We start from the raw sequence: 14,391 nt of genomic DNA on the forward strand, positions 1-14,391 counted from the left end.
ATTTGATGGATACTTGGTTAAGGGAGATAGGATCCTAGAAAAAGAGAAGAATCTTAGTTGGAATAGCGTTTTTTTGGGGGCTATATGATTCTGTCGTAATGATATAGTGTTTCATAAAAATTAAATATATCTTTTATGCAGGCACTTCTTAGAGGAACTGATTGGCTAAGATTCTAAAGACTACTACACAGGGAGTAACAAAGGGAAGAGTTTATGAAGGTTTACCATTCTTTGGAGGTTGTGGTGATGGAGCTCTTAGCCAAGCATGGGGAGCTATGTAGTTACAGATTACAAGCTTCATGAAACTCTTCTTCATTTTATTTATGTTTTCTCTTATGCGATGCTGGCTTTATGTGCCTGGATATTGTAATAATCAATTGTGGGTTATATGCGTTTCTTGATGAAAAAGGTGGATGTTTATCTATTTTAAAAAAGTTATATTGTATATAGCTAATTTTTTAATCATAAATATTAAATAATGATAAGATCTAAGGTAATATAAAGAAACTACAAAAGAAAATTTGGAAAAAATAGTGAGCATGTGGTAATGTTAAGCATATGAACATTGAACAAATAAAAAAAACAGCACAACAAAAACAGTACAAATAACCTCGCTCATATGATGAGTGATGATCAATTGGACGTTCACTTTGGCATTTTCAGTATAGACCAATACAATTAAACAAAGTTACTCCAATCCTCCACTTTTCTTCAAGATGGTGACATTCCACTGCTGGAGCAAGAAGTAGAAGATTAAGCCACTGTAACCACTGGCATTAGTTTAAGCAATAATCAAGTGCATCACTTTGGAGACCTTGGGGGCGATTAACATAATGCATCAGTTAGGTACCATCGCATAATCACATTATGCTCCGGACCACGAATTAAACAAGCCGTGACATCAGGCAAAGCCATTTATCAGACAAAGACATCACAAAAGCCATTCCAAACGGGCAGATTTCAGTAGAATATAACAATACCGTATTCGCTGCGTTATGTGTATAAGTCGACATAAGCATTGAAATTGGACAACCAAAGCTGGGAAAACATCAAGCGCTTGAATCACTGATCTCACAAAACGATATACTGTCTTACCAACACATTTGGACAACCCAAGCCTTGGAATCAATATACTGTCTTACCAGTGCCTCCGTGGCCACGCCTCGCCTTGCCGCCTTTCTCGTGCCCGCGCCGCATCCACCGCCTGCCTGGCTCACGCTAACATCAATGCCATAGCTGCTACCGCTCGGATGGCTCGCTCCCGCGTCCCGTCTAGCTTACACCCGTGCCGCCACCACCCTCCATTTCATATCTCACACCCTCACAGAGATGCGGTTGAGATTCGTAACTCTTGTTAAAACAAAACGAATGTCAATACACTACTACAGAAATAATCATCAGTGCCGATTTAAAAATTATCGGTACTGATAATCTATGATTATAATCAACAATGATAATCAGTATCAGTGTCGATTTCTAACAGAGAACCGGCATTGATACTTACACTATTAGTGACGGTTCCTAACACTAACCGGCACTGATACATATTACAAGGCCAAAAAAACTTGTATTTTAAAAATAAAAATAATTTCAGCGTGTATGCATGGAACCAATGCACTTACTGATTTGCAAAGCACTGACATCATATTACAAAATCAAATGCATCCAACAGATATATCAATATCATCATCCTAGAGAAATCATGCATCAAAAACACATCTAGCTTTCCATGTTTCACCTCTGTCATTTCGCACAACCTAATATTAGAGCAAATAAGAGGTTTTGTACCTCCAAATATGACCCATCAATTCATCAACCAAACACGTTACACACAACATATCAATACGTACGAGCCTCATAAATTCTCACTTCACCCACCAGGCCACCGCAAACTCAGGATCAAACCACATCACTACCACAATTGAACAAATTCACACCAAAATAAAGTACTAAAGAACCCACAAATCATCTATAACAAACTCACCAATCTATGAAACATAGATCGTAGTTAGGCTGTAGTACTGGAAGAGCTGGACTGTGTGGAAAAATCTTTAGTTCAAAAAATATGAAACCAAGATTCACCGCAAAGGAGCTGATACAAGGGCAATTGGTGACTATGGCTGCTCTCAAACCCATAAACCTGAAATTTCAGAATCACTATCAATTGGGAAAAAGAACCGAGTAGTGAGTAGAGATAGAGAGGTGGAAGGAGAGGAAGAGTTGCGCTGGACGAGTACTACTTGTGGGAGGGGACAACGGCGGAGAGCAGAGGATGAGGATGCCACAAGCAGTGCAGGCTGCGAACGCGTAGAGAGAGAAGGTGGAGAGCTCCATCGGTGATGGATGAGGAGATAAGGTTGAGAGCTAGTACACAGACTTGTTCATGAATGCGTTTTACCTATGTAAAATTTTGGATCTAACTCAAAGAGTATCAGTGTCAATCCTACTAACGAACTGATACTGATAAAAATTATCAGATGCCGGTCCATATTTACGAACCGACACTGAAGTATCAATGCCAATTACTAATTAGAACCAACACTGATAATGAGTAATAGTGCCGGTTCAACCCGACTCAATCATTGATTTTGCTCAGAATATTCCTAACCGGCACTAATAAGACGACACATATGACCTATTCTGTTGTAGTGATACCTAGATAAAATACGAATACAAACAATATCAAAGACAAATATGATTCAAATACGATCGAACATAAAGCTGCCATGAAAATTTCTCAGAATATGAAGACCACTCAAATTACTTGCAGAATAACAAGCAAAACAATGATTTAATAGTATTTGACCAAAATGTTAAACGAACTCATTGTATGGATCATCGAAGTATTCTCGCAACAATGCATGGTCGTATGCTACGATAGAGAGATTAATCTATATCTATATCTATACCCTTATATAATATACTAGTTCAACTTTTTTCTACATCTACGTAACTTTCTGCCTTCATATAGATAAACTTTCTTCTATCAATCCCAATCTATACACACAGAAATCCTATTTTCTCAAAATAAAACGCTTAGATCTCTTCAAACATAGTATTATCGGCAAAAATCCAAAATTAGACAATATATGTGACCGTATTTACCGAAATAGACAACATGTTAGCGTATTTACAATTTTAGCATCCGTATTCGGCACACCGTGTGTCGAATATGGCACTGTAGCTCATATTCGGCACACGGTGTGCCGAAAATGACACTGTAGCACAATTTTCGGCACACCGTGTGCCGAAAATGGACTGTAGCACAGTATTTCGGCACACCGTGTGCCGAAAATGGACTGTAGCACAGTATTTCGGCACACGGTGTGCCGAAATACGGTGCTACAGTCATTTTGGCACACCACACTCCGAAAATGAACAGTACCGCGCGTGAACAGTACAACAGTGCGTTTGAATTTCGTTTTTACTCTTTTTCAAAACGGTGGTCTTCTGTTACTCCAAAAATGTTAAAACTTTTTTTTACATATTCCATAATCCATGTGCAACCCATTTTAATTGGATTCACCAAAAAATCCTCTGTATATTTAAAACTAAAATTATTCAAAAAAGACTACTTTTATAAATTGTAATAATTTTTAGTATCTCAAATAAACTCCCAAAAATCTAGAAAAATTCACTAATATTCTTATTATGTGATGAACTAATTTCTAAAATTATTTTCAGCTCTAGTTTATATGATGAAAAAATGAGTTACTTTGTAATGCTTCATTTACATGAAATGATAAAAATACATATAAATGAAGTATTACAAAAGAACTCACTTTTTCATCATATAAAATAGGACTAAAAATAATTTTGGAAATTAGTCCATCACATAATAAGAATATTAGTGAATTTTTCTAAATTTTTGGGAATTTATTTGAGACACTAAAAATTATTACAAGTTATAAAAGTAGTTTTTTTTGAAGAATTTTAGTTTTAAATATACAAAGGATTTTTCGGTGAATCCAACTAAAATGGGTTGCACATGGATTATGGAATATGTAAAAAACGTTTTAACATTTTTGGAGTAACAGAAGACCACCGTTTTGGAAAAGAGGAAAAACAAAATTCAAACGCACTGCTGTTACTGTTCACGCGCGGTACTGTTCATTTTCGGAGTGCGGTGGGCCGAACATGGACTTATTTCGGCACACCGTGTGCCATAATACTGTGCTACAGTCCATTTTCGGCACACGGTGTGCCGAAAATTGTGCTACAGTGTCATTTTCGGCACACCGTGTGGCGAATATGAGCTACAGTGCCATATTCGACACACGGTGTGCCGAATACGGATGCTAAAATTATAAATACGCTAACATGTTGTCTATTTCGGTAAATACGGTCGCGTATATTGTCTAATTTTGTATTTTGGCCAGTTTTATCAAATCCAATAATACAAAATGCCCAATTCATCTAACACTTACAGACCCACGTCATGATAGGTGAACCCTCCCAATCCCGATCCCGATCCCGCACCCCTCCCCAAACCACCAAACCGCGCCACTGCTCCTAGCCGTAGCCGCCATCTCCATTCCTCCTCCCGCCGTCGCCATCCCCTCACCCTCCTACCGCCGCCTGTGCCTCGTCGTCGAGATCCTCCAGATCTCGCACCCCTCCCATGCCCACTGCCCTCTCCTCCACATCCTCCTCTCGATCCCAGCCGCCACGCGTGGATTCGGACGCACGCGAAGGCACGCCGCTCTCCTCCTCCACATCCTCCTCTCGATCACCGCCACTGTCGTCGTGCCTCCGGTACACATGACTCCGCCGCGGCGTCTCCCTACTATGCCGATGTCGCTTCCTCTCCCTATGCTGACCCGCTACACCACCCCGACCTGACGCGCCCGCCTCCATGGAAGGCCCCTCGCGGCCAGCGTTGCCTTCACTGGCCCCGGTGCCCGCACGCGACACTTAAGCCTCCATGTGCTCACCGCGGCTCTACCCTTGGGCGTTGGTAAGGAGCATCAGTCGGCTCTGCCCCAGCGCCCAGCCCCGCCCGCATCCTCCCGCCCGCCACAGCCACCTCCCCGTCGCCTACCCACCCGCTGCGCCTCCCCCTCCGCCACCGCGCCTTTGCCATGTCCATCAGTCGGCTCTGCCCCACCCGCTGCGCCTTCCCCTCTGCCACCACGCCGCTGCCATAGTGCCATGTCCGCTAAGGCGCGGACGCCTGAGTCACCGATGGTGCCGCCGGCGCACCCCCCCTATGACCTCAAGGCCATCATCGCGCTCGCTCTCTCCGAGGATGCCGGAGATCGAGGTATGCAGCGTCACTCTCGCGTACTATTCGCTCGTTGCGATTCGGATTCCATGACACCATTACCTCAGTTGTTCCTGTCGTGTGGAGCACAACCGTGTTCCTGTACTGTGGAGCACAAATTTATTTTCTTGCTACATTCATCTATGTAATATTTGCTTGCTACATTCATCTATGTAATACGTGCTTCATCTCAAAGTATTAGTGAGCGTGTCGTGATTGCAATTGGACTTGCGGACATCGTAGTGACTGGTGCTGACTCTTGGTGCACAAATTTGGTCCTGTGCGTTCATCACCAAGTTAAAAAAAAGCAGCTTCCGAGCTAACATCTTAGGAAGAGTAGTATGAAAGTTGGTTTTCATCTTCTGAAATGATGATGGTGTTCTATTACTTTAGGCTGCAACTGATCACATGGAGTAGAAGCAAATAATTAGTCATTCCACATTCTTAAATCTTTACCTGCTATTCGTGCACAATAACACTATGCATTCGATAATCAGCATGCTTTCAGTATGCGGTATCAAAGGATGCCATAGGTAGCACTCACGTGATTAAAGAATTTGAGATAAGACCACAATTTCTTGTCCAATTTGCTGCCATAGGGATGCAGAGCTCAAGTTTCCTATTTGATTTCTTGTTATCATGCATCTGCTATAGTAAAGGTTATTTACGAAGGCAGAATGGACAAGAATGATTAACAAGAAATTGCATCCATACCACCAAACTAGACCCAGTACCCAAAAGCACCATCACTTTTTCACCGCTTACATCCATACCACTGCCGTCTAAAAAATCTTTCAGTTGTAAGGGTCAGTTGAGAACCAATTTATATGCAATTTCTATGATCCGCACGGCCCAGTTCCCGTTCATCAGCAGTACTACAAACTCTATTTACTTTCGGTCATCTAGGTATAGATTTTCATCAAATCATGCATGTTGCTTTCTTCTTAACCAACTCATGAGTTTTCTCCCTTTTAAGAGTGTAGATAACAGGTATGTTAACTAAAGAAGGTAAATACCACTTGGGTCCCTTCAGTAAGCTCCAGTCAGGTCTTTCCTCTGCATGTTGCGATATAACTTGTTGTTTCTTCATATTTTTTATGTTAAGTTATTTCTATTTTCATGGATGTACATCTGTTAGTACAAGATTGTGGTGACTGATTGTTAACACCGTCAGGGGATGTGTCTTGTTTGGCCACCATACTGTCTGACGTGGAAGCTGAAGCCACATTTATTGCTAAAGAATATGGTGTCATTGCTGGAATAAGCCTAGCAGATATGATATTTAACCAGGTCGATCCATTGTTTAAGGTATCTACCTTGCATCTTCTCTCCCATCTGAGGTTTTGGCAGGATATGATTCTATAGGTATTACAGGTGGTGTTAAGGTCGAATGGTTTGAAAGTGATAGAAATTTTGTCCACAAAGGATTGCAGTTTGGCAAATTACATGGTAAAATGCATGTAAAAGACAATCTGTTGTACTTGGCAGTAGTTTAGATTTTGAACTTATTAATCCTTTTCCCAATTCCCTTTTTGTATCAAGGGTGAGCTCGGAGCATCATTGTTCCTGAAAGAGTTGTGCTCAATTTCATGCAGAGGATGAGTTGCATTGCGACCCTAACAAAGGTAATTTCTGTCCTTATTTACATAATTATGGATGCTCCCCCTTCCTGGAGGAATTGAAATGTTGTTTGTCGTTCATAGAGCCTTGACAATGTTACAGTTTTGAACTCTATGTGCCCCTTACATCTTTTCCTGATACGTCCAACACATGCATATTATTCATTTTCCAGTTATTTGGATACTTCCATCCTTTCAGAGCTGTTTGTTTCCTTCGTCTTGGAGTCTACATCTAATCCGTTAGGTGGTGGGCATGATTGATGCAGGTCGAAGTCGAACCAGTACGAGACCACGCTGCCATAGAGATTTGGTACAAATTTGTGTGGCTATTTTTTTTAGCTCAGGACCATAGAGTGAGGCTGGTGCGAAAGGTAGGGGTACAATGACTGCTGATGAACTGGCCGGAGCAGCAATCTATTGAGCGGTCAGGCTCTAACAGAGCTAGCGACACAGCTGCAGACTGGCTCACAGGTTAGCCTCCCAAACATATAAATATTTTTTGTGGGGCAATCATACCAATATCAATATACCTTAGAGGCAAAGCTGAGAGTGTTGGAGCTTGACTATTTTTGCGAGTGGGGCAAACATGTTCCGTTGTAAATAAACAACTTGTTAGAGAAAAATACTGCATTGGAGTTTCAATTTGAGAACCGTTGACAATTAGTATTGCATTTCTTATGATTTTCTCCCTTGTACTATTGTATTTTGTCGCAATCAATTATTTTTACTAAACTTGTGTTGCATCAATATTTTTACTAAGCAATATCTATGCATATGCTTGATGTCATCTTGTACAAATTTTGTTTTCGTTGCAACGCACGGGCACTGAACTATAAATTACTCAAGTGTGTTGGTGATTTGCTTTTTTGGGTTTAATTTTTTTTGCCTATCAAGTGTCCTGTTATTTTTGGCGCAAAGAAGAGCTGCAGGTCAGCATTCAAGCATGACAAGGTTTCGATTCCTGAAGCCGGAACTGCTTCATTTGGCCATCTAAGACCGAACTCTCACTTGCGCGGTCTCGCATGGTTATCGTGGAGAATTTGCCAGATGATTTTACAAGAAATAGCCTCAAGAAGATCTTTGACGTCATTGGAAGGTTAGAACACAACTCCTCTTATCTCCATGTAATTTGTGGTACATGATGTAGTAACGTCTATTAACCGTGTACTGCATAACAAACTTGTTGGATTTCAGCAGTAGAATTTTATTCTGGCTACAAGATGAACGTGTGCGTACATGCATCTTCCAAACTAATTACATTAACTCACCACTCCAAATGTCAGGATGAAACTTCAGGAACAAAATTATCATCGATTTGCACTATTAGTACTCTCATTTATTTAGTATTTGGTCCATACCATTGTATAATTAATGTTTTCTGACAATGATCTGTAATAATGCATGTGCATGATGGGAATATGTTGAGGACTAAGTTCTTAATAGATGTATTGAAGTACAATGTGAATGAATTTAAAGATAACATTCCTAAAGTTATATAAGAATTTCTTAAACACATCAGGATTTAGATGGTTTTGAAAGATATAAAAGCTGCGATGTTATTTTACACATGTGGCTATGTATTCAATAATATAATAACTCTCTGTATCATTCCTGTTTTGCGTGAATCTTAAATCTATCTCATTTTATGCTTGATTATCAAAACATATATCGCCTTTTGGTTATTTTATTTGCATCATCATATATCGTCTTACCGTTAGCACGGGTATTATACTAGTCCAACTTTAGTGCAACACTTATCATATACATCATCCATGTATTTTCACAAACTAACATATGGACATTAACCAAATTCATAACATGACATTTCATGAAAGAAATTTAATCTATTACAATAGGTGAAAGTACATATCATAGATACCTTTTTTCGAGTATATCATAGATACTTGTAATACGTTAGGTGTGCTAGGGTGCGCGCGTGTGAGGTGGGGACATGAGTATTGGAGTGCAGTTAGGTTAGGGTTGGCTCTTGGGCCTTCACTGGTTATTGTGTTGACGATGGGCTTGGGCCAACTAGACACAGACAGTATGAACTTTGGGTTGTCCCCTTATGAATATCCAAGACACAAACTATAATTTTTTGGATACGACTAATGCACGGCCGTGACTAATGCACGGCCGTGCATGCTATTAGCATCTTGTCCGCACGCCCAAAAAAGGAATCTTTCTTTTGCCGCGCGCGGACTGCGCGTATGGCCCAAGGCCTTTATTCTCTCCGGCGCGGGAGCGCGTTTGCGCGCGGAGCGCGCCTGGTAACTGCTGGGCCCACCAAAAATCGATCGGAGGCGCTGGAATAGGCTTGCCCAAACCACGCGCCGCCGCCAGCATGCAAAAAAAGCAATCGCGGAGGCAAAAGCTAGGGTTCCAACGGAAAAAGCAAAAAAATCTCCATTGGAGCAGCACAAAGCTAAGCAGATTTGCCTAAAAAAATCAGGTATGCTTTAGTAGCTTCCCAGATTCTTTGATGGTTGATCAGTTTTACATCGTTTTTGTCTCAACCGATGGGGGATTCTCAGAGTGACACTGAAAAAGTTTGCATGGATTTCCTCTACCTAAAATCTACATGTTTGCTTCCTGGAAACAACATTTAGCCTGTATGACTGAAATTGTATCATAACTTGCCTGCACAAAAGGGAAAAAACAGCACGCAAACTTGCTTTTGTCATCCTGTTGGTACCCTTCTTATTATACCTGATGCAACTGACTACACAGACCTGCAGAATTGGGGAAAAACTGCATATGAGAATGAGCTATCCCTGTTCCTATTTGATGTAAATTACAAAACAAAGTAAACATAAAAAGAGGAAGAAAGTTTATGCTCAATAGAATCTGGCTTATTTTGCTTCTCTGAACTGGTTTAATGTTACTGAAGACATTAGATCTGCCTTTACAGGTCATCAAAATAGCTTGTATCTACTTAAAGAAGCTTGTATTTATCTTAAAAAGTTACATCTTCTAAAATTTGTTCAACCCTGTCAGGTTTTTTCTGCATGTTTTGCTTCACTGAATGAACACAATATAGTTTGTGCATATTTGCTTCTCAAATGGTTAATGACCGTAGAAAAAAAAGAACAGAAATTGTACTTCGAAAAAAGGACATACCCTAGATTTGCTTCCTGATCTGGTTCCAGATGTATGTATATGAATTCTCCAATGATACAATTTATTTGTGCTGCGAAACACAAAACCTGATTCAGCATGCGTGATTGTACTACGTAAAAAAAAAAAAGCAAAACCATGCATGATTTTCTTGCTTATGAAGATATGCACTACTGAAGAAACATTTATGTATTTATGTAGGTTTCTAAGAGATGGATCTAAACCAGCTGCCACCTGACTTTGACTATGATTTCATCTCAAGACATACTGAAGATGCAATTGAGAGCAGTCCAAAAAATTGCACTCAGCCTCCCCCTATCCAGCAAGACTCCCCAAGCATTTCTGATGTTAGACTCTCTTTGGAAGAAACACATTTACAAGATGTTCAGCAAGAAAATGCCGATAACACACTGGTTGCTGTAGGGGATAATGTTGTTTCAGATATTACTGGACAAGTTCTGCATGAAGAGGGTGAGGTGTGGTCTACGCCGCAAGTCCCCTATACTGGTATGACATTTGGCAGTGTAGTAGAAGCAAGGGGATACTACAATGCATATGCTAAGAGAATTGGTTTCTCAATAAGGACAAATACCTCGCGCAGATCAGGAATTACAAAAGTGCTAGAAAAAATCCAGTTTGTCTACAACAAAGAAGGGAAAGGGAAGAAAAGCAAAACTGATGAAAATATTGAGGAGCCTACAGATGATTCAGATGAAGATGATTCTGAACAAGATGATGTTGATCTACCGCATGAGCGAGCCATTAAACAGGGTGGGGGGGGGGACATGGTGGCAAGAAAAGGAAAAGGGAGAAAATGAAGTATACGCAATGCAAAGCAAGGATGACTGTGAAGCTAATTGGTGCTAGGTGGCATGTAATTTATTTCATAGCTGAGCACAATCATCCACTCATTACGAAGCCCTCACTAACAAAATGGCTTAGATCACACAAAGGCATATCTAAGGAAGAAAAGGCTTTCATCACTATGCTGCATGGCTGTAACATGACCACAGGGCGCATTATGCAGCTAATGGCTGAGTTCTATGGCTCCATTGAACTAGTACCGTACGTAGGCAAAGATGTCAGTAACTTCCGGTCCACACTTCGTACCACTGAAAAGTACAAAGACATGCAAGAAACACTAGACTACTTTGAAGAGTTGAAAGTGCAAGATGACCCTGATTTCTTCTACAAGTTCAAGTTGGACAATGATTATAAGATTCAGAACCTATTCTGGGTGGATGGTTCAGCAAGGAAGGCGTATGAGGCATATGGTGACTGTGTTTCATTCGATACGACATACATGACTAATATGTATGACATGCCCTTTGCCCCCTTCATTGGAATAAATAGACATGCTCAATCATTCCAGCTAGGATGCGCATTCCTAAGGGATGAGAAGACAGATAGCTTTGTTTGGCTTTTCAAAGAATTCCTTGAAGCGATGAAAGGCAAGGCTCCCCTTAATATAATAACAGATCAGGATGGGGCTATGAGGCGGGCAATTGAGCTTGTCTTCCCTAATACAAATCATTGAAACTGCCGGTGGCACATAATGGATAAAGCTTCTGGAACAATTGGTCCATACCTTTCATCTAATCAAGAATTGAAGGTTGAGTTTACAGACTGTATTAACTACAGTGTAACACCTGAAGAATTTGAGGTGAAATGGGATGCTATGATTAATAAGCATGGCCTGGGGGACATACAGCATTTTCAGCATTTATATAGCATCAGAAAGAGTTTTGTTCAAGCGTACTATATGCATTGTTTCTATCCTTTCCTCCAATCAACTCAGAGAAGTGAAGGGTTTAATGCAGTGCTGAAGAGATATGTGAATCCAAACTTATCAATACTGTTATTTGTGAAACAGTATGAGAAAATTCAGCAAAAGTGCCTTGTTGCTCAAGATGGTCAGGACTTTAGGACTGATGATAATGAACGACACACATGGTCAAAGTACCCTATTGAGAAATATGCATCAACTGTGTACACAAAAGGTATTTTCTATAAATTCTCAAAGGAATTTGAAAAGACTGCAGAATATGATGTGCAGGAGCATGAAGTGCCCTACCAATACAAGCTAGTACCGAATGACAAATTTGTTGAAGACTATGGGACTAGGTCATATATTGTGACAGCAATTGAAGAAGAAACAAGTTACTATTGTGAGTGCAGCAAGTTTGATAGGGATGGGATAATTTACTGCCACATCATGAAGATTTTGATCAGATTTGGTGTGAAGACCCTGCCTGAAAGATACATATTGAAAAGATGGACACAACAAGCAATTCCTGTTGACACAGATATGTCTGCTGATGCAAACATTTCTGTTGATATTGCGGCTAGTGGTATGTCTTTGCAGAACAAGAAAACACTGAGATTCAGCAACCTTGCTTCTGCACTTGCAAAATTTGCACGTGAAGGTTCAAACTCAGATGATGCTCATTCTATTGTTACTAAGCACATCGAAATGATGCAATATGAACTTGCAGATCTAAAGAAGAGGAAGAGTAAGAGGAAGAAAACTGTTGTTCCTAGCAATGACTTTTCTATTGCAAATGTATCTCAGTCTCTTTCTAATGCAGCTACGACAACTTCACCTCCTGGTCATGGCTCTATAGCTGCTATGTCTACTCCTAACCCAAATGTGCCTGCTCCTGTAGATTTTCAAGATGCTTCATATCCTGATAGTTCAAGATTAGTAAGGAATCCGCCAAGATCAGTAACTAAAGGGAGGAAGAAGTCAAAAAGGTTGTCTAACGGGAAGAATGTGCAACCAAAGAGAAAGAACAAATGCAGCATTTGTCACTCTGAGAATCACAATGCTGCAAAATGTCCTGGAAAAATAACTAAAAGAATCCCAAGCAAGGAGATGCAGCTATTCACATGACATTAGTATGCTTCGTTTTAGGTTTGTGGCAGGAGGAATGTATGCAGTGGAGTTTTCTTAAGAGTTTGTGTTAATCTGCTTAGTTAGAGTAGTAAACTGCTTTCTGCAGTCTAGTAAAGTGTTTTTTTTTGTTTAAAAGTGCTTTTTACAGACTATTAAAGTGCTTTTTGTTAGAGGAATATATTGTTATTGAACTGTTGTGTTAACACAACAATCTGGATACATAGGTAAATAGCACATAGGTAAAATGTATTTTCGATTTTGCTTTCTTAATAGGCAATATATATTTTCAGAGTCAACTACATTTCAGCAGTGGGTCGGAAAAAAAGAAGATAGATGTTACCTAAATGATGTTGAGCTTTGTCTTCCAGCGCGTCATGTTTTCAGGGTGACTTAGCCATTTGTATGTCAGTAGTTTGCGTATGTTTGGCATATCTTTTTCCTTGAATGTGGGTAGCTTACGACCGTCCCAGTGTTCACAATGCATAAGCATATGGAAACCACAGTCATATCTGTGAAAGAAAAAAAAACTGTACACATTGCCAATGAAAACATCAAACAAAGTTGCAAAAAAGCATTATGATAACTTACATATTGCTCTGCAACGGAACCTTGATGTCTACTAGTCGATAGCTATCTATCTTCTTCTTCGATTGCGTATAATATGTGATCCACAGATGCTTGATTGCAGATACCAAAGTACTGCAGCAACTTTTCAGCTTGTTATCATGTAGGGACCTCATTGAGTCAAGTACCTCAAAAGCACAAGAATGATACAAGTTACTTGTGCTGAATATGAATAGAAGACCTTATTGATAATGAACATAATGACTTTAGAAAAGTACATCAAACCGTTGTTCCCGTAAGTTCAAAGACAATAGAAAGTAGTGCCCAACTTCTTCGTGGAGACCCTCGACCTCCCACATTTGAAGTACAGGGAACATTACCTGGAAAAAATTGAGAAAAACATATTGTGTCTAAGAAATGCCAAAAAATGTGAGGAAAAAAAGAAAAAGAATGTTACCAATTTAGATCTGTCAAGATGGGTCAAGCCTCTCATAAATGCCCTCTTTATATCCCCATGATCCATTTCGCCCCTCAGGAGTCGATGCTGCACATAGAAAAAAATACAGGGAGGAATTTATAAACATTTAGAAACCCATGTTGTGTCTTTTCCTGGGTATGTATAGAGGCAAAAAAAAAAGAAAAAGAATACTCACGGCAACCCTTAGTGGCAGTACACATTTAGCAGGGCTTGTATTATCAGGTTCGTTCAACAGATGAATCCCAATTTCAGCTACAGTGTTGATTAACTTCCCCCCTAGTTTGACTGACTTTGAGAGATGATTTAAGGTGACCCAAAAGTCCCATACATTGATTATAATATCACTGCATGAACATTGAGAACAAAAAAGAAGAAAAGGTTTAACTTAGTCAAAAAAAAAGAGAGACCCACTTGGTAAAGGTTAGATGTTCAAGAACATGGGAAAAATACTTAT

The 14,391-nt window shown here is 40.0% G+C and overlaps 2 protein-coding genes and 1 long non-coding RNA gene across 5 annotated transcripts; all 3 read left to right on the forward strand.

Annotated features, from left to right (window-relative positions):
* Window positions 1-4,480: 4,480 nt before the first annotated feature.
* Window positions 4,481-8,395, forward strand: LOC133892072 (uncharacterized). Of its 3 annotated transcripts, XR_009904353.1 has the most exons (7): window positions 4,481-5,263; window positions 6,438-6,571; window positions 6,638-6,712; window positions 6,806-6,888; window positions 7,149-7,353; window positions 7,777-7,978; window positions 8,077-8,395. It is a non-coding gene; the product is annotated as an uncharacterized LOC133892072 (long non-coding RNA). The 3 variants fall into 3 exon arrangements; XR_009904351.1 differs by having other exon boundaries at window positions 7,149-7,978; XR_009904352.1 differs by having other exon boundaries at window positions 7,149-7,978; window positions 8,080-8,395.
* Window positions 8,396-10,211: 1,816 nt separating this feature from the next.
* Window positions 10,212-11,536, forward strand: LOC133892103 (protein FAR1-RELATED SEQUENCE 7-like). The gene is made up of 2 exons (XM_062332842.1): window positions 10,212-10,770; window positions 11,013-11,536. Exons 1-2 carry the CDS (start codon window positions 10,212-10,214, stop codon window positions 11,534-11,536), a joined length of 1,083 nt encoding a protein of 360 aa, XP_062188826.1.
* An 18-nt stretch (window positions 11,537-11,554) lies between these two features.
* LOC133892104 (protein FAR1-RELATED SEQUENCE 9-like) lies at window positions 11,555-12,892 on the forward strand. The gene has a single exon (XM_062332844.1). The coding sequence runs from the start codon at window positions 11,555-11,557 to the stop codon at window positions 12,890-12,892; it is 1,338 nt and encodes a 445-aa protein (XP_062188828.1).
* The last annotated feature ends 1,499 nt before the right edge of the window (window positions 12,893-14,391 follow it).

The sequence above is a fragment of the Phragmites australis genome, chromosome 15 (genome assembly GCF_958298935.1).
Source record: "Phragmites australis chromosome 15, lpPhrAust1.1, whole genome shotgun sequence".
In the NCBI taxonomy this organism is placed as follows: Eukaryota; Viridiplantae; Streptophyta; class Magnoliopsida; order Poales; family Poaceae; genus Phragmites; species Phragmites australis.